At 44.0% G+C, this 17,631-nt stretch overlaps 1 protein-coding gene across 1 annotated transcript in view; it reads right to left on the reverse strand.

Annotated features, from left to right (window-relative positions):
• Positions 1 to 440: 440 nt before the first annotated feature.
• The window catches only part of Dyrk4 (dual specificity tyrosine phosphorylation regulated kinase 4), a 33,422-nt gene continuing 16,231 nt past the window's right edge, over positions 441 to 17,631 (reverse strand). Inside the window, exons 5-14 of the mRNA XM_021631749.1 lie at positions 17,115 to 17,278; positions 14,581 to 14,717; positions 14,132 to 14,272; positions 12,514 to 12,652; positions 10,182 to 10,263; positions 8,610 to 8,782; positions 7,440 to 7,500; positions 4,376 to 4,505; positions 1,623 to 1,801; positions 441 to 670 (exon numbers count right to left, since the gene is read on the reverse strand). Of these exons, the coding sequence (XP_021487424.1) occupies positions 441 to 670; positions 1,623 to 1,801; positions 4,376 to 4,505; positions 7,440 to 7,500; positions 8,610 to 8,782; positions 10,182 to 10,263; positions 12,514 to 12,652; positions 14,132 to 14,272; positions 14,581 to 14,717; positions 17,115 to 17,278 (1,436 nt within the window). The remainder of the gene's footprint in view (positions 671 to 1,622; positions 1,802 to 4,375; positions 4,506 to 7,439; positions 7,501 to 8,609; positions 8,783 to 10,181; positions 10,264 to 12,513; positions 12,653 to 14,131; positions 14,273 to 14,580; positions 14,718 to 17,114; positions 17,279 to 17,631) is intronic.

A 17,631-nucleotide genomic window follows, 5' to 3' on the forward strand; every position in this document is an offset into this window, starting at 1 on the left:
GCTCACAACCACCTGTAACTCCAGCTCCAGGGAATCTGATGCCCTCTACTGGACTTAAGTATCTTCTAGCCTCCATGTGGTGCACCTTCACATACATGTCAACAAAGAAAAACAACAGAATCCTGACTGACATAGACCGACAGTCACGAACAAGATCTGATTTTATTTAGAGTTCCATTAATGAGGCTGAAGCATTCAGCACTGCCCCCTATAAACACACACACACACACACAAACCCTAAAAACTTGAGTTCAGGTAAAGGCCACCCCTGCCGACTTTCTCTGGAACAAGCATGCCAACTCACCATGTGAATAGAGTTTGATTTTTCTTACAAACCTTTATGCATTAAAAAAAAAACAATGTGAAGTATTGTACAATCAAAGTGCCATCTCTAATACAAATCAGTGGTGGAAGGGAACAGAGCACACCCTCCACGAGGGTCAAATGATGGGTGGTAAAATGTTTGTGCTCTTGGGGGAGGAGGTGCCTCGTTTTTCTGCCGACACCTCTGACCCAGCAACAGTCTCTGGCTTTCCGGAAGGGTCTGCTAGGTGAGGCAGCTGGACTGTCTCCCCCATGGGCTGGAGAGAGCTCTGCTGTTTGCCGGAATTCTGAAGGTTGGTCTCAGAGCTGTCTTTAAATTTGTCCGTAGTCTCTTTGGTGGTCTCATCTGCCAAAGGAAGGAAGGGACAAAGAAATCCTTCAAATGTTAGCCGCTGTGACTTCTAACTCTGCCGTCAGGCTCTTAACGTTGTTTTGGGAAAACTGAACATTCTGTGATCAGTATTATTCTAAGCACTTTGTGCTCACTAACTCATTTGGTCGTTTCCCAAACCCCACAGAATAAGCAGAATGCCCATTATCACACATGTGTAACCTGGTACCCAGAGGGGTAAGTGGCACTGTAGAAGCAGAACCTGTACTTACTAGATTACACTGCAAAGAAAAATTTGCCCCGTGCCATTATATGTCATTATAAGTAACATAAAGGAGGCAGGAGAGATGGCTCAGCAGGTAAGCGCCCTTGTTGCTCTTCTGGAGGACCAGTGCTTCTTTCCCACTACCCACACGCAGTGTTACAAAAACCACAAGGCTGTAACTCCAGCTCCAGGTGGTCTATTTGCTTGTTGGTTGGTTGGTTAGTTTGGTTTTTCAAGGGTTTTTTTGTATAGCCTTGGATGTCCTGGAATTGTCTGTAGACCAGGCTGGCTCTGAACTCAGAGATCTGCCTGCCTCTGCCGCCCCCAAGGACTGGGATTACAGGCGTGCGCCACTGCACCATCTGGGATCTGACAACGTCCTCGGGCCTCTGTGGGCACTGGCATACACATGCGCAGACACTCAAAATATTTTTTAAAAACATAAAAAGCGACAATATTATACAAGGAGTAAGCATAACAAAAGAAAGAGGAAGGAGAAAGGGAATTGGATATCAAAAAATGGAAAATCCTAATGGCAAGAGGCCAAAAGGGAGAATCCAATTAAAACTGTGGCTGCTGAAAAAGGAAACCTAGAAAACCAGGAAATTGTAAGCTTGTGATGGTGTCGTCAGACTTGAGTTACCCCATGTCCTGTACAGACATCAGGGCCCAATTCATGGCTGCTGGCTCCTTACATGGTACCTTTTTTGCTTTTGCTGGGTTGAAGCTCTTCAGCCTTGTCCTTGCTTATCTCAGAGGAACCACTGAAACTGGGCTTCCTCAGGGTCTGCAGCCTGGGCCGTGCTTTGATTTTCCGTGGCTCGTGAATCCAGGCGTGCTTGAGGGCCTGTTCGGGGGTCATGCGCAGAGAAGGCTCCCATCTGGACACCAAGACAGCCCAACATGAGTTGGTTACTGCTGGCTTTCCCTTTTCATAGTATAATTTTAAAAACCTCATCAAGGTGTTTTTTTTTTAATTTATTTTAGCTGTGTTGTATTTCAAAGATATCAAAGAACAGAGATGATGGCATAATTTTAAAGTGGCTACAAACTAAAGAAAATTTGCATAATGAACCAGGTACTGTATTAATGCCAAATTATCTAGGATCCCTAGAAATTCTCTTGCAAGAATTATTGCTTAAGGGCTGGAGTTGTAGCTCAGTGATAGAGGACCTGCCTAGCAAGTGTGAGACCCTGAGCACCAGTCCTTCAGACCACAACAAAGAAAGAAATGTTACTTTAAGATAAAGTACTAGTCAATGAAATTTAGTATTCAGCAAGTTAAGATGAAATCATCTTTTAGCTCTCAAACGATGGCCTCCAAAGGTAAGGAGAAAGAAAATTACAGGATCTCTGATTCATAAGGGGGCATCGAGTGATGGCAATGCCTATTCCCAGCTCTTGGGTAGTGGAGGCAAGAGAATTAGGGGTTTAAAGCCTCAAGTAAGTAGTGAGTTTGAAACTAGCCTAGGCTGTATGAAACCCTGTGTTAAAAAAAAAAATTAAAAACCTGAAGATGCATAAGGGTTGTAAGTCAAAGAAATTTCTAAGAGAGTAACAATTCATTTTACAGAACTTTCTACATAAATCATTTTACATTCTAAACTAACTTCAGGAACTAGGCACTAGCACAGATTTCAGTTTTGAAAAGTTCTGTTTTCCCATGATGGAGATCAAACCCAGGGCCTCACATACTCCCAGAAAGCATTCTACCAGGGAGCTACATCCTGGTACTTTTCAATTTTACTTTGCAAAAGAATCTTATTTAGCCTGGGCTCAACTCAAGCTTGAAATTTTCCTGTTTCAGCCTCCCAAAGAGCTAGGTTCATATGATTTGTTACCTCTCTCTGCTGAAAATCTCTGATATTCAGAAATGTTTTCATGTCCAATTTTAATGAGCCACGGTTGACTTATTTCCCTCTAACTTTCAGCCAAGTCTAACATCTACCCATTAGCGTTACACGGGATAAAACTGACCCTTTTTTTTCAGTCGTATTCCTTTCAGCTATCCAAAAAATATCACTAAAGTCACTCCGTTTCTAGAACAAGAGAGAAAGACACACTCTTTTGAAAATATCAAACCTTGGCAAGCACTGTTGACTGGCTGTCTGCTATGGTTCTGTCATGGCACTTCTGACTCTTGTCCATGCTAGGCAAAGCTTCTGACTAGAGGAAGGCAGCATGAACATTCTAGACTCATCAAAACCATCAACCACACACGCTCTCAGTTATCAAGTGAACGGCTGGTGAGCTGTATTGCCCCTCTCCTGAATTTTTTGCCTCACTGAGATGCAGGGCTCAGCGTGCTCCATCTAACCCTGTGCGCTTCAGCTCAGAGCCCCTAGCCTGTCATCCCAAAGATTTGCTACTTAAGAGATTTCAGGTTGGGTAGCAGGCCCTGTCAACATAACTTCATTGTATGAACTGAGAGCAGTTGATCCTTTGCACTAAATAAATAGATGTAGCTTAGCTGGATGATAGAAATGATAGTTAGATAGATAGATAGATAGATAGATAGATAGATAGATAGATAGATAGATAGATCTGTTTTGCTCCTGATCTGTTCTGGATGAGTGGGGTTATGGGTAACCCTACCCTCAATCCAGTCTCAGTGTTGGTTTCAGTCACATTTGTTCTACAGCCTCAGTCAGAGGTTAGGGTGACATGGGGGGGGGGGGCGCTAAAGATGAGCTACAGGAAACTTCTCCTTGGTTTCAGCTAGGAAACGGCGTGACTCTACCCCATAGATGAGAAGAGGATTCTAGTAACACTGATCACCCTCTGGGCTGGTGCCCAAGATCTGGAATGCATGAAATGCCCAGAATATTTTGCTAACACCCCTCCAGAAAAATGAGAGATTATATAGACACACTCTCCTGAAAATACTGAACAGTGTAGGACTGGTGGACTCAACGTAGGACTCATTGCAGGAGGAGGAAACAGGCCCAGAGAGAAATGATGACTTGCTTTTAAAAAGCACATGGCCCATCAACAGCCACAGGCTGCCAAGTCCTTTTAAACAGCAGCCATAGCCAAGCTTTGCCAAACATCATAATAGTTTATAGCTCCCTTTATTTGCTAACTGCCTAGTACTTGGAGGTCTGAACCCTAAATCCAGGGGGCATACCAAAGTGTCCTGGAACTGTGTACACTGCATACAAACAGCAGAACAGGCCTACTGAAGAGATGGCTGTGGTTCAAGAAGTGCCGTACATTAGGCCTTGCAATCTCTCTGTGAGGTAGTTTGAGACAAGGTGACAACCTTAAACACACACACACACACACACACACACTCACACTCAAACACATGAAATGACTTGAATACTTCAACACTCACCATGAAAGCCTGACTGGCTCTTACACCTACCTGGGCCTTAGACTCCAGCGAACCCATGGGAAAGCACACCACTTAAAAGTCAGGAAGCCCACAAGCAAAGACACCCCAACAAACTCACACCAAACACCTCTTGAGAAAGTCCAGGAAGCTGGAGTCATAGGTTTTCAGCACCATCGTGAGATCCTTGGAATCTGGGTGTCTTTTCTCCCCTCTGTTGTTGGTTATATTTTTGGGAAGGCCTTTGGAATCTTCAGAGAAACAACATTCCGTATTTAGTTCCAGGCAAAAGCACTCAGCAGTCTCTTCACAGCTGTCCACTCAACCACACTGCTTCCCACAAGCCTCTCCGCTGCATTTTTGTCCCCTGTCTGACATGGCTGCCCCAACCCCATGCTTCTCCACTCATACACACAAGCACAGCGCAGCATCAGCTAGGCTGAAATGGTCGACAGATATTATGTAGTGACTACAACCGATACCAAATACAATTTTTCCGACTATCCTGTATGTCCTGGGTCTCTTCCCCGCCGTATGCTTCCCATATCAAAACAGTTTAAGTTGCTTGTCTCCCACCGATGAATGTTAGATGATATCAGGTATGTTAATGATATAAAAATAAATTACAAATGTCAAAAATTCCCACCCCTGGGAAGGTGTTGTACCTCCTTGGGTTGTCTATGCCCTTGCTCCTTCCTCACTTGCCCAATAAAGGAAAAATGAGGGCACTCACAGGACAGAACAGAGCAGGACACTTTAGAATGCTTTCAGAACTCATTTACAAAGACACACAAGCTGATGCATCCCATTAATTCTTTAAGGTCACACCAAAATGTCTTCAGCATCTGAGTGTTTGGTCTTGTCTAGCCCTAAAAGAAATGACTTGGAATGGCCTTTCTTCAGCTCTTTCTGCTAAAAAAGGACCCTTGCCAAGCCTGTGAAGTCTGGAAGGTTCTGAGGATGTTTTATGCATCCTTCAAAGGTGAAACCATTGAACTGCGTTGAGGTTCTTGTACGATGCTTAGAACTGGCCACTTGGCTTCACACCTTGTAAAGTGTGCAAGCAAACAGGTGTATTTACACAGTCTGTGTATCCACTGTGTTCTCAGGATTCAGTGGTGTTTGTATGATAGGTATTGGGTGTGCTGAATAGTGAAGTTCTGTTGTTTTGTATTCCCTGGTTTCACTGTGTGGCCCCAGCTTGTCTGGAACTTGCTATGGAGACCACACTGTCTTTGAACTCACAGAGATCCACCTGCCTCTGTCTCCTGAGTGCTGGGATTAAAGGTGTAAACCCTATGTGCAAAGAGAAAAGGTAAGTATGGGAGCAGTGTACTAAGGGAACATGGACCCTTCCCTGTCCAAAGGTAAGGTCTTCAGATCTCAAGCCAGGAATATGAGGTGACATAGAGAAATTGAAAAACTTGAATGGCATGGGACAAGACCAACCATTATTGAATGTGTTTGCTTGCTGGGCCTTCAGATTCCAGGGAAACCTGAAGGAGGATCCCGGATGTCTGAAACCATGGCTTGTTGCTGAATAGTGCAGAGGGGAAACCAGTACATGCTGACCAGCAGGCCTGAAATCGTTTGTCTTAGTGGCTCTCTTTGGGGATGCTTTTAACCCTCCTGCTGATGGAGAAGGCTGAGAGTGATGTGTGATTTGCCTACTTTTTCTGAAGACATTTCAAGTCAAGAATCAGGACTAAGACAACCGGACTGCTTAGCTGACGGGAGCCTGTCAACTAGCCTGGCAACTGTGGCTGGTTAGCAATGTCCCCTGTCTGTGCAGTCTCCGCTACTTCATGTCTGGCTTCCCTCTACTTGGGTGACTCTCAGAGGCTGAGTTTGTAATGTGCTCACTGTTCAAACATGAGAACCTAAGTTCAGCTCCCCAGCTCCCATGTGAAAGGCAAATATGACAGCGCCTGTGACTCCAGGAATGGGGAATGGAGAGACGAAGAAGCTTCCTGACCAACTAGTGTAGCCAAAATGTAGGGGATGGCTTCAGTGTGAGGGGTGTGTCCCAAACATTAAAGTAGAGAGTGACAAAAGAATATGCCCATTGTGTAGCAATTCCTTTCAAGATAAACCTCCATCTTAGAGGGGAGCTCCTTAAGATTCAGGGTGTTCCAAAGGGGGGTGACCCATGCCAACCTACAGCAGAGCTCATTAGTCCCAGGAGGCAACTCAAAAGCTTCAGGAGGTTCCTGAAACAGATTTGCTTCTCTCCCCAAACACATAAGCTGTAGGAACTGCCTAGAGATAACCGTTGCCTCGAAGAAGCAGCTGAGCTACTTGCAAGAGGCTCAGACCACTTGGGCTGCCCGAAAGAAACACTCTCCAACCTCTTGAGCTGTCTGCCAACTTTGCAATGAGCTTCACATTTGCAGCTTTCACAAGCTCTGACTCATGCTGGGCCTTTGGTGATGCAGCTGTGCTTAAGTCGTGTCTGTGACTGTAACTCTTCACCCATACTCCTACAAGTAACCCCGGTAAAACTCATTGGTTCAAACCAAATGGACTTTGATGCTATTCTTATCACAGTCCGTCATCAGTTCCCTATCTGGGGTGAGTAGACACTTGTTCTCACTGTCCCAACACAACAGTACAAGATAATACCGAACGCTGGCATCCCTGTGTACACACATGTGGCCTCCACACACAGACACCCCAGCTCTGCACGTTCAAACAAAATCATCACCATCATCGTCTCCATGAATGGTGGACTATAACAGTAGAATTTTCCACTACGCCAGAAGTTTCTGCCCTCATTTCTCAGTGAAAGGCAAGAGAGGCCAAGTTGTTTAGGGTTCACCTTTAGGAGAAATTATGGTTTTAATTTTTTGTGGTTGCAGAACTAGCTGACAGATCAGAGAAATGGGGTCTTTCATGCTCCTGGGTGTTGTGCTGTTGTAACCCTGTCCCACTGTGAGAAGCACCTTTCCATCTTTCACACTACTAGGCATCACTTGTCATCTCTTCAGCTCCTTATCACCTTTCAATATGGGGCTGGAAAAAAGAAAAATCTATCTATCTATCTATCTATCTATCTATCTATCTATGTATCCATCCATCCATTTATTTACCTATCTACCTACCTACCTATTCATCTACCATCTATTGTCAAGGCCCATGACACCTCATTGGACACAAGGGACAAAGAGTAAGACCATGGCACTTACCAAAGAATACCTGTCTCCTGGTAGCCGTCTCTATGAGGTAGGCAGGTGGCAGGCCCAGCACCTTCAACAAGTAGAGTGTGGCTGTGTCACTATTGTGGAGTTACAAGCACAAAGGCTGTCAAGATCTATATGGGACATTGGCCAAGTTTTGTATTTTACACTTAAGGACCAAGAGATTTAACTAGCAACATTCAGGGGAGAGCAGACCCAGAGAATAGGTCTGACAGTGCCTACTCCAGGCTGCCTCCATAAAACACTATAGTAGCATCCAGATTCCTATCAGTCAATGCAGACCACAGTGAAAGAGAAGACCTCTCCCAGTGTAGACCACTGGGTTGGGAGGGGAGAAAGGAGATAAGCAGTGGGCCCTTAGAAGACAAAAAGGACATTCTTGGAGAAGAAGAAATTAGCACTGACTGGTCACTGTTTTCTCTGAAGCTTACAGGTGTATAAATAAGACAAAGAGAAAATAGCCGGTCCTGATTGGCATACCTAGCATAACCCACACCCACCCCCAGTTCTGTGGTCCTTCAGAGGTCCTGGAGAAGTAGGGAGCACAGCTCACACACACCCAGTCTCCCAGGTGTTGGAAGCAGGGAAGGTTCAAGGGTGCTTTAGCCTTAGCAACACCCATCCTGACCCTCATTTTCAACAGTCAACAGCAAACATTGTGGCATTCCATAAACACAAATCCGAGGCTGGACCCGTGGTGTACTAACTCCTAGACCAGTGCTAATTCCATCCAAATTACCATTCTGCAGCTCTTTTTACCTATCTTCCTATTCCAGGAGAAAGAAGAACAAACCAGAGGAAGGGTGCGGTTCTGTAAGAACACAGTCACCTGATTTTTAGGTAGATTATCAGACCACACTGGCTTCAGTCTTATCATCATCATCATTGTGGCAATGTATTTGAAAAGCTAGCATCACAGTTTTATTTTAAAATGTTAGTATTTACAGTGAGCAAAAGGGCATCATCTTTTTAAACCATGATAAAAAAAAATTCTCTTTCCACTCAGCAAAATGTAAGAGGTACATCATTTCAAAAATACTTTAGGAAGTGGAGGAGTATGCATGGTACTGCCCTTGCAGGGAGTGATGAAACCCAGAGTCTGAGGACGGACATTATTCCAGGAAGTCAGCCATGATGGTGGCTGGCCCTCCCCCTCACCTCCATGATGCAAGCCAGCTGTTCCACCTCGTCCTCCCCAGGGAACAGTGGGTATCCAGTGTACAGTTCCGCCATGATGCAGCCCAGGCTCCACATATCAATGGCCATGCTGTAGGGGTGGCCCAGAATCACCTCTGGGGATCGGTAAAACCGGCTTTGGATGTACGTATACACTGTTGGGGAAAGGGAGAGAAAGCGGGATGAAACATTCTCTCTAGATGCCCCTGCAGTAATTAATTTAGAGCACCACCCTCATAAAGCACACACCCCGCCCCAACTCTCGGGCTTCTTGGGAAAAAGGAAGTGTATCTAGGTCCCATTCCATTATCTGCCAATAGATTGAGCCTCCCAACCGCTGATTGTTATCTCAGTTAGCTTATTGTTAAGGAACTCCAAAGGAGTAATTCCAAGAAGGTAAATTTAAATTGTCTGTTTTAAAAGTAAAACAAACTAATAACATGAGAGAGAGAGAGAGCGGGAAGAGGGAGGGGGAAGAAAGAGAAAAAGAGGCAACAAGAAAGAAAGAGAGAGAGAGAGAAAGAGAAAGAAAAGAAAAGAAAGAGAAAAAGAAAAGAAAGAAAGAAAGAAAGAAAGAAAGAAAGAAAGAAAGAAAGAAAGAAAGAAAGAAAGAAAGAAAGAAAGAAAGAAGGAAGGAAGGAAGGAAGGAAGGAAGGAAGGAAGGAAGGAAGGAAGGAAGGAGGAAGGAGGAAGGAAGGAAGAAGGAAGGAAGGAAGGAAGGAAGGAAGGAAGGAAGGAAGGAAGGAAGGGAGGAAAAAAGAAAGACAAAAAGAAAAGAAAGAAAAACATCAACCCCCCCCAACACACACACACACACACACACACACACACACACACACAAACTTCCTACATTTATTCCTACCATTTAGGATCTGAGATGTAGAGGCAGGAGGATCTCTGCCTCCGGGTCCCCTGGCACACACTACCACACACTATCTCACTTTTGTAAGACAATATTGTGGGTTCCTTTTTTTTTTTTTTTTTAACCTAGACTAATGAATGTCATATAGCTGGGACTTGTCCTCTAAATCAGACTTGTAAAAGGCAGATGATCAATCAAGTCAACTTCAGTGAGGGTTGGTATGAATACGCTCCAGGGTTTCTTTTCAGGTTCTAGCTTGAAAAAAGTACAAGGTCCACAGATGAATCAAGGGCAATGAAATTTAAACTGCAGGGTGATTATTTTCTAAAGTGCAAACTCACTAAGTTTTTACTCACTAAAAATTCGGATCTGATGCTTGTAAGGTGAGCACCTGGGAACTATAATATTCCAGAGCCCTGGAGTAAATCTAAGTATGTCTAGTCAGTTTGGGGACCTGGTGCTCATGGGTCATTTAACTACGGACTATGAGAACTTCAGAGAGTCCATACACTCTTTAGATACAACCTTCTCCTAGTATAGATAAAAAACAAACAAACAAAAAACTTGGACTCAGCGATGTGAAACACCTGGTTCAAATGTATGCTGCCCAAGCTGGCACCCAGGTAGCCTGGTATAGAAAGAGAGAACTTATAATAGCAGAACTCAGACAGAGGGGCTGGCAAAGGGCCTACCTTTCTGGTGTTCATAACAGCTTGACCCAAAGTCAATAACTTTAACAGTGACTTGGCCCCGCTGGTATAGCACAATATTTTCCTGGAAAAAAAAAAAAGATGTATGCTGTTTATTTAAATTAATGTTGCCTAGGCTCTTTCCTTACCTATATGTCACTCCCGTACAAGGATTGTCCCATTCAAATACAACCACCTCAAGGTCCTCTTCCCACATCCTCTCCATATTCCATGGTCCTCCTCCTGGGACTTCCCATTGATTTGTGGTCTTTATCTGATTTGGACCTCATCTTTACTGCTTTGCGTTCCTTTCTTTGTGTATATTTTGCCTTTTCCCCTACTGGTTGTGGAAAAACTACTGATGATTATGGGTTTATTTACATGATCTTTTGTACCTGGTTCTATGCTTGGTTTTCATAAGGCCTTACAAATGCCATTGGATGAATAGATGTAATGTTCATAAGAAATGCTATTGTTAACGCTGGCAGTGAAGGGGGGGGGACTGAGCACTAGCACTCTGTTCAACTCTCTTCCTGGCCACCATGAAATGAATAGCTTCACTCTCCAAGCCTTGTATCATGATGCTCTGCTTCTCCACAGTTCCAAAAATGATGGTGACAACCAACCTTGGGTTGAAGACATTAGCCAAAAAACAAACAAAACAGACAAACAAACAAACCAAAACCTTCCCTTCTCCTTAGAAACTGATTTCCACAAATGTTTTGTCATAGCAATGGAAGACTGACAGACACACCCTCCCCTCTCCATTCTTACTGGGAGAAAGTTCTCTTAAAATGGAGCAAGACTATGGGAACTCAGAACTTGTACACAGTAAACAATAAAGACAAAAACCGTTTTCCTACTTTTTAATACATATTCACCAAACACCCTCCTGGTCTGTGTTTACATCCCCAAAGGGATACACTTATTGAGCACACCTGACCTATTTCCCAAAGAAACCTGTTACCTGATAATTTGGCTGGAGAAAATTTTGTGAATTTCCTTGGTGGGATTCAGTCCCCTAAATCTTAAGATCTTAAGTATCATGGAACCCCTTAGAGCTGGAAAGCTGAGGATTTGGAACTGGGAATGGTGAATACATTAGTATATTTCCACCCTCATGAGGCTCCAGTCAGGACAGCATCTTTCTATCTTTCTGTCTTGAAAATCTTTACTCACAAAAGTTTAACCCCAGGACTTAGCAGTTTTCAAAAAGAAAACTGCTTCTCTTCATCCACTTCTATGGATGAAGGGAAGAGAATAAGGACAAGTTAAGAATAGTTTCCTGTCTATGAGTTAGAGCGGTTTTTGAACCAGCTCTTTGGGGCTTGTTCTAAGCCACTGACAGTCGTTACTCATTTTAGAATCCTTTGTTGCCTTGTATTTCTGGTACGAGGTTCTGTGTTAGGTCCTGAGGACATAATGGTGAGAGGAAGTGGTTCCTGCCTTCAGGAAGAGCAGGTAGTTCAGTGGGGTATAGATCTAGACAGTGATTCCTAGCCAGGCACCATGGCGCACCTCGGTAGGTCCAGTACTTGAGGAGGTAGAAGCAAAAGGATCAGGAGTTCAAGGCCAACCTCAGCTAGATATAGTGCTTGAGGCCAGCCTGAGTTATATGAAACCGTTTCAACAAAACAAAACTGATTACTCAATAAACAATCCAAATAGCTACGGAGCTGTATACAATGCCAGTAAAGATGAGAACTGAACGGAGATCTGCCTGCATGTGCATCATGCCCAAGTGTCCACCAGTTTTGACTATGCAAAGTTATGGTATTCAATAGGGATGTGCTTACCTTTCCATATCATGATGGTTCTTTCCAATACGACTATTCATGGCTTTCGCCAGTAAGATTTTACTGGCTGTTTGTGGAGGCACTGTTATAATTTCCAATTCTTTTATTAATTATGCAGTAATAAATATTGGTGGAAAGGGAATCTAAGGCAGCGTGTTGTGTATCTCAGGCTGGCCTTGAACGCTCTATGCAGCGGAGGATGATTTTGAACTCCTGATTTACCACCACACCTGACAAGAACTCTCTTAAGGCCTGCAGTGGCTGATAATCAAAAGTGCCAACAGAGTAAATCCAGACTCCCAGGGTTCCTTGCAGTATGCCTCGATGAGCAAGACACCAGCCATGCTCCCCCTCCTGTAGGGAAGCTCTCCAGTCTTTCTGTTTCTAAATACCTCAATCTGTCATCTTCCTCTTTATCTCCACAGTGTGTAGACCTTAATCCTCACTGCATCTCCACCTATGGAAGAACACTGCCTGCCTTCCACCCTGGAAAACAGTGATGGTAGCCAGCCCCACCAGCCTGGACAGTTTGTACTCACTGGCTTGAGATCACAGTGGATGATTTTCTCTACATAAAGCATCTGTAAGCACTTCAAAACGGAAAGGGTGAAGCGCCTGATTATGGACAGACTGAAGCCTTGAAAGCTGTTGTTCTTCATCAACTCGTACAGGTTGATTCTGGGACAAAGAGAGAGGGAGAGTGATGTAGGTGGCTGTCAAAACATCATGCTCAGCTTGGACCCACATGTGTAACCCATGTCACTTGGTTTCCCTCTGATATCAAACAGATGGCAAGCCAAGAGGCAGGGCTGCACAGCCACAGTTCCTCCAGCTCTTGGAAGAGGCCCGGGGAGGCTTTAACAAAGCAGACACTCCCACCCCAGCCTATTGGACTTGCCAAGATCTTCAGTGTCATGGCATGTATGGAAAAATGAGAATGGGCCAATGGAAGCTCAGGCAAACAAGGGAGCCCCCACCCTGCCAAAAGTAAGTGTGGTTAGCTGGCCCTTTAAACTATGGTCTTGCAAGAATGAACCCTGGGTCTTCCTGTATCATCCTCAGTTCTCTATAGTAGCGGAAGTCTCCAACATTCGACAGAGCCATGCTGTATTGGATGAAATCTGCCGACTTACAAGTCTTGGAACTAAACGCTAAGCATTTTAAAAAAGAAACACACATTTGTGAGAGGGTGGCTTTTGTCTTCTGTGCAGACTTCAAGGTGGAGACAGAAAGAAAGGGGCATGTGCCAACACCTGGCCACTTCCTTTCCTCCTTTTATTTCTGAGGATACGTGTCTGTGGCGGTATGTAGGAAACCATTCACTCTTGGGGGTACAATACAGATAGAAGGGCTGGCTTCCTCTAGCTGTATTGACCTTTGACTCTGAGCAATTCCCCAACATAACTGGGATCCTCATAGCTTTTTTAAGTACAGTGACATCCCTCCTGGGCACTGGGATAGATGGCTAAGAGAGTCAGTCGCTCCTATTTATATTACCACAGGGAAGATAATTCACATGTGCATGTGGAAGAGTAAACTGCATTTTGCACATTGAATACATAAACAGAATGTCCATGACATGTCCGTGTCATGTTCCATAACAGTGTCAAAAAAGCATCAAGCTACTAAATCAATGACCCAGGAACCTCTGACCACTGAGGCTTTTCTTTTCTCATACTCAATTATTTCCTGCCAATCTACATAAATCAGGGCCCTGTTTTCTTACATTAAAAAAAAAAAAATCTGTTCTTGCCTTTACTTGAAATCCAAGTCCTTTGCCCACTCTAAGAAGCCAGTTTGCCTATGGTTCTGTGTTCTAATCCCTACACCACAGAATTGGAAAACCAGAGAGAGCAAAGAGATGCCCTTCTCAGATCTTGCCTTCAAGATCAAAACAGAAACATGCTCAGTAGGTCACCTACTCCAATACTCAGCCTCGGGAAGCCCAGCACACTTATGTGAGCAGGTGACAGGCTTTACTGAGGCATGGGGTGAGATGCCAGTTTTCGGTCTCAGCTTCCTTTCTGTCTGAGTGGCTACAATGTCCACTTTAGTCATTAAGCACTACATCCAGAAAAATCTAGTATTCTGACCTCAGAGGTTCTCTTCTGTCACTTATGCAACCATTTATAATGTAACAAAGAAAAAGCATCTGACCCCAGGAGTTCAAAGGTGATACAGAGGTGATTCCGGAAGTAGAAGAAGTCCTTCATGTGGACCACATTGTGGGTGTTGTCTTTATCTTTCCTTCTGAGGGCTTCCAGGATCTTCAGCTCCACCAGAGCCTGATGGTGAAATCTGAGGTGATCGGGGAGTGACCAAGGTGGTGGGCAATGAGGACAGAAAAACATGCATCATGTCACAATGTAGCAGACAGTCCTGAATCCCGCCCTAGGACCCCAAGAATATCTAGGGTGTCCGAATGCATCCCAAATTCCATTCTTGCTTCTTCTTCTTGCCTCTTTGTGATATCAGACAGGTAGAGAGAGAAGCAAGAAAAGCCAGAGAGAAATGAGAAGAGCAGTAGCAGAGAGAGTTGACTTTTGGAAACAGCTAGAGTCACACAGTCCAAATTTCTGTTTCCTATGTTACCCATTGAGCCACACCTCTTTTTGTTCCTGATGATTTTCAGGGCCACCAACTCATTGTTTTTGTGATCCAAGCATTTGGCCACCTGTCCAAAGGACCCTTTCCCGATCATCTCTAGAACCTCATATCGGTAGGCAATGTGGTCATGAAGGACCTGCAGAAGTCAGGCCAGCAATGAGGGTCAGAACCATGAGCTCTTGGATTCACTGTACCCCAGGACCCCTGGATCCCACCTCCCACATCTTAGCTCCCTTTTGGGAAGGGAGTGGTTCTGAACTCCTGCTCTCAAGTTATGGCCTCATAAATGATTGGATTGTTTGGATCCCAGACCACGTACCTGGTTAGCAGGAAACATCCCACAAAGCTTAATCCAAATCTATTTGGGAGGGGCACTTGTGTTTCTATATTATTAAGACCTACAGCACAAAAATATTTGATCCACTCTGACCCTTGCTATGCCTTCAAAGCCCATATGAGAAAGCTTGGGATCTGATTTGCCATTTCTCAGCCAGTCATCTCCTCCTATACTCATACAGACTTAATCCTGTCCTGAGAAAGTAGTACAGAACTTGGGCATTTGAAGTATCTTTGAAGAAACAGAATCATCATCCAAGTCTCTGTAGGAAAGCAGGGATCAAGCATTCAGCAAATGCCACAGGAAGTTGTTGGTTGGAGACTTGAGGCCAGTGGCTTCAGATAAGCCAGTTGTCCACTTTGAGCTACAGTGCCCAGCTCTATAAAGTCAGGCATGGGATTCAGAGTGAGATGGTGTCTGAGGTACTCTAGCTGTGTGAATCTCTGATTTCTAGTGTTAAACTAATGAGTATGTATGTATGTATGTATGTATGTGTGTGTGTGTGTGTGTAGTGGAGGTTCTGTTCATACAGTAGAATCAAGACCATGAATTTGACCATATATAGTTTCACCAAAATGGAAAAGGTCTCACCAATTGGTGAAGGTCTGTGATGAAATGGGACAGAACGTGCAGACGTGCTCATATAAAAGTGTTTCAGTGTTTCCCTGACGTTCTCTTTCTCTTCTTCATGCCGGTGGTTTGGTTGTATCATGCTTGCTTACATGTCCATTTTGCCATTACTTGTAGGTCCCTGAATAACCATAGTAGGCTCATGTGTGATAGATTGCTCTCCTTATATTTGCAGAGTTTAGAAGATGGGTAGAGGCTTGTGACGTGGGAGAAATAAATAGGTATATAAGTGACACATGTTGGCAGAGTAAATGTAAGATTGTAGCTGTGTAGCTTACTTGGGTATCTGGTTTTGTCAATAATGTGTTTGTGTGTAAAACAAAACAAAGATGCAGATTGGAGCTTATAGAGAATGCACATTAATAACCCCCCCTCCCACTGCCACATTAAAAAATCAAGATCTCTAAGATTTGATTGAGGTCTGATGCTTTCAGTTAGGGTCAGGGCTAATGCCCCATAGGGAGATGGAAATATCTGAGAAGCGGGTGATGATGTTTGGGAAAACTTATGGTGATTCATAACCAAGGATCCGTTAGTCCCCTGTAACTTTGTGTGCATACAGATTACTTTTAGGGAGTGGAGAATGAGGACTCATAGCTTTTATCAGACTTCCAAAGGGGTATTTGACTTAACATTGCTGAGAAGCTGGCCTCTCATGGAGTCTATAGCAGAAATGACATGCCTGCTTCTCTAAATGTGGTCTGCCTTAAGGGTTGGATATTACCTATAAATGTGAAATCTTTTATCCATCACATCTTGCTGGGTAAGAATATGTACTTTAACAAGATCCCCAGTTGATTTCTGTGCTCAGTAGCTTGAGAAGCAGGGCTTATAAGCCATTAAGAAAACCTACTGCTTCTAAGAAGCCATCAAAGACTAGCTTCTAAAAAACCAAGTTACAATGAGAGGCCCAAAGAGGAAACTCTAGACAGCTGCAGCCTGGTGGGTATCATCAAAAGTAGGGATCACTGACCTGGTTCTACCTTCAAGCTGGGGGGCTTTGCCCCTGAGGCGACAGAGGAACAGTAAGTGAGAAGGAAGAGGAGATGTTGGGATCAATATTTGGAAAACAAAATGAAGTTAAATACTATACACCAGAGACCACAACAAAAGTGGGTTTTTTTGTTTGTTTGTTTGTTTGTCTGTTTTGTTTTGTCTTGTTTCTGATGCTAAAATGACTCATACTATAAGACAGAAAAAGAGTCCCCAGATGGGGTTTGTATGAAAGACAATGTAAAAGGAAACACTGGGGTGATGTCTTACTCCTTTCTTGATGGGTCCTTTCTTAATGACAGTTTACACAACATATAAATCTGTTACCCCAGCATTCATGGAGAACATTGGCATTCTAATAGCAGAGTCCTTTGTACAAAGAAATCACATATTTTCCTGACTTTTAGAAAAAAAAATATGGCATTTTTCTTTTTAGCACCCACTAAAATTCTTTGGGAAACCAATCCCTTAGCACATCAGTATAAAATACTGCAAAATATTCCCTGTTTTCCTCTTGATGCAATCACCCCACCCCACCCGCCAAGTCCCTGAGGTGTTGCCGTAACCCAGCACCTTCACGTAGGAGCCACTCTCATCGTCAAAGCATGTCTTGCTGAACTTCTCCGGAGCCACCTTGAGCTTCTTGGCTTCAAGCCCCAGGAACCACAGCTCCGAGTAGCCCAGGATTTCATTTTGCTCATAAGAGGACAGCTGATTCTTAAAATACTTTAGGGCCTCTGTGTGTGAAAAACATCATCAGCTCAGTTGAGTCCCTTGGGCATTAGCCCCAGGCACAGATCCTTGCCAGTTCAGGAGGCATTTTCCCAGCAAGCTTACTTCCTAAGGACCACACACTGGATTTCTCAGCCCATGGAGATGTAACAGGGATAAGCGCCAAGAAGAAATTGGCAACCAAAGACCATATGCTGCCACAGATTGGGGAAACCCTTGAGGATTCCTCTGTGGCAACAACAGTATGAAGTCAAGGTGCCATTTCTCCAAGTTCATGCTGAATCACACTACAGAGAAAGGATTTAAAAATTATGATGTTGGTAGTGTAAGCACAATGTTAATCTAGCATTTATCCTGG

This window comes from Meriones unguiculatus, chromosome 5, assembly GCF_030254825.1.
Source record: "Meriones unguiculatus strain TT.TT164.6M chromosome 5, Bangor_MerUng_6.1, whole genome shotgun sequence".
Classification (NCBI taxonomy): domain Eukaryota; kingdom Metazoa; phylum Chordata; class Mammalia; order Rodentia; family Muridae; genus Meriones; species Meriones unguiculatus.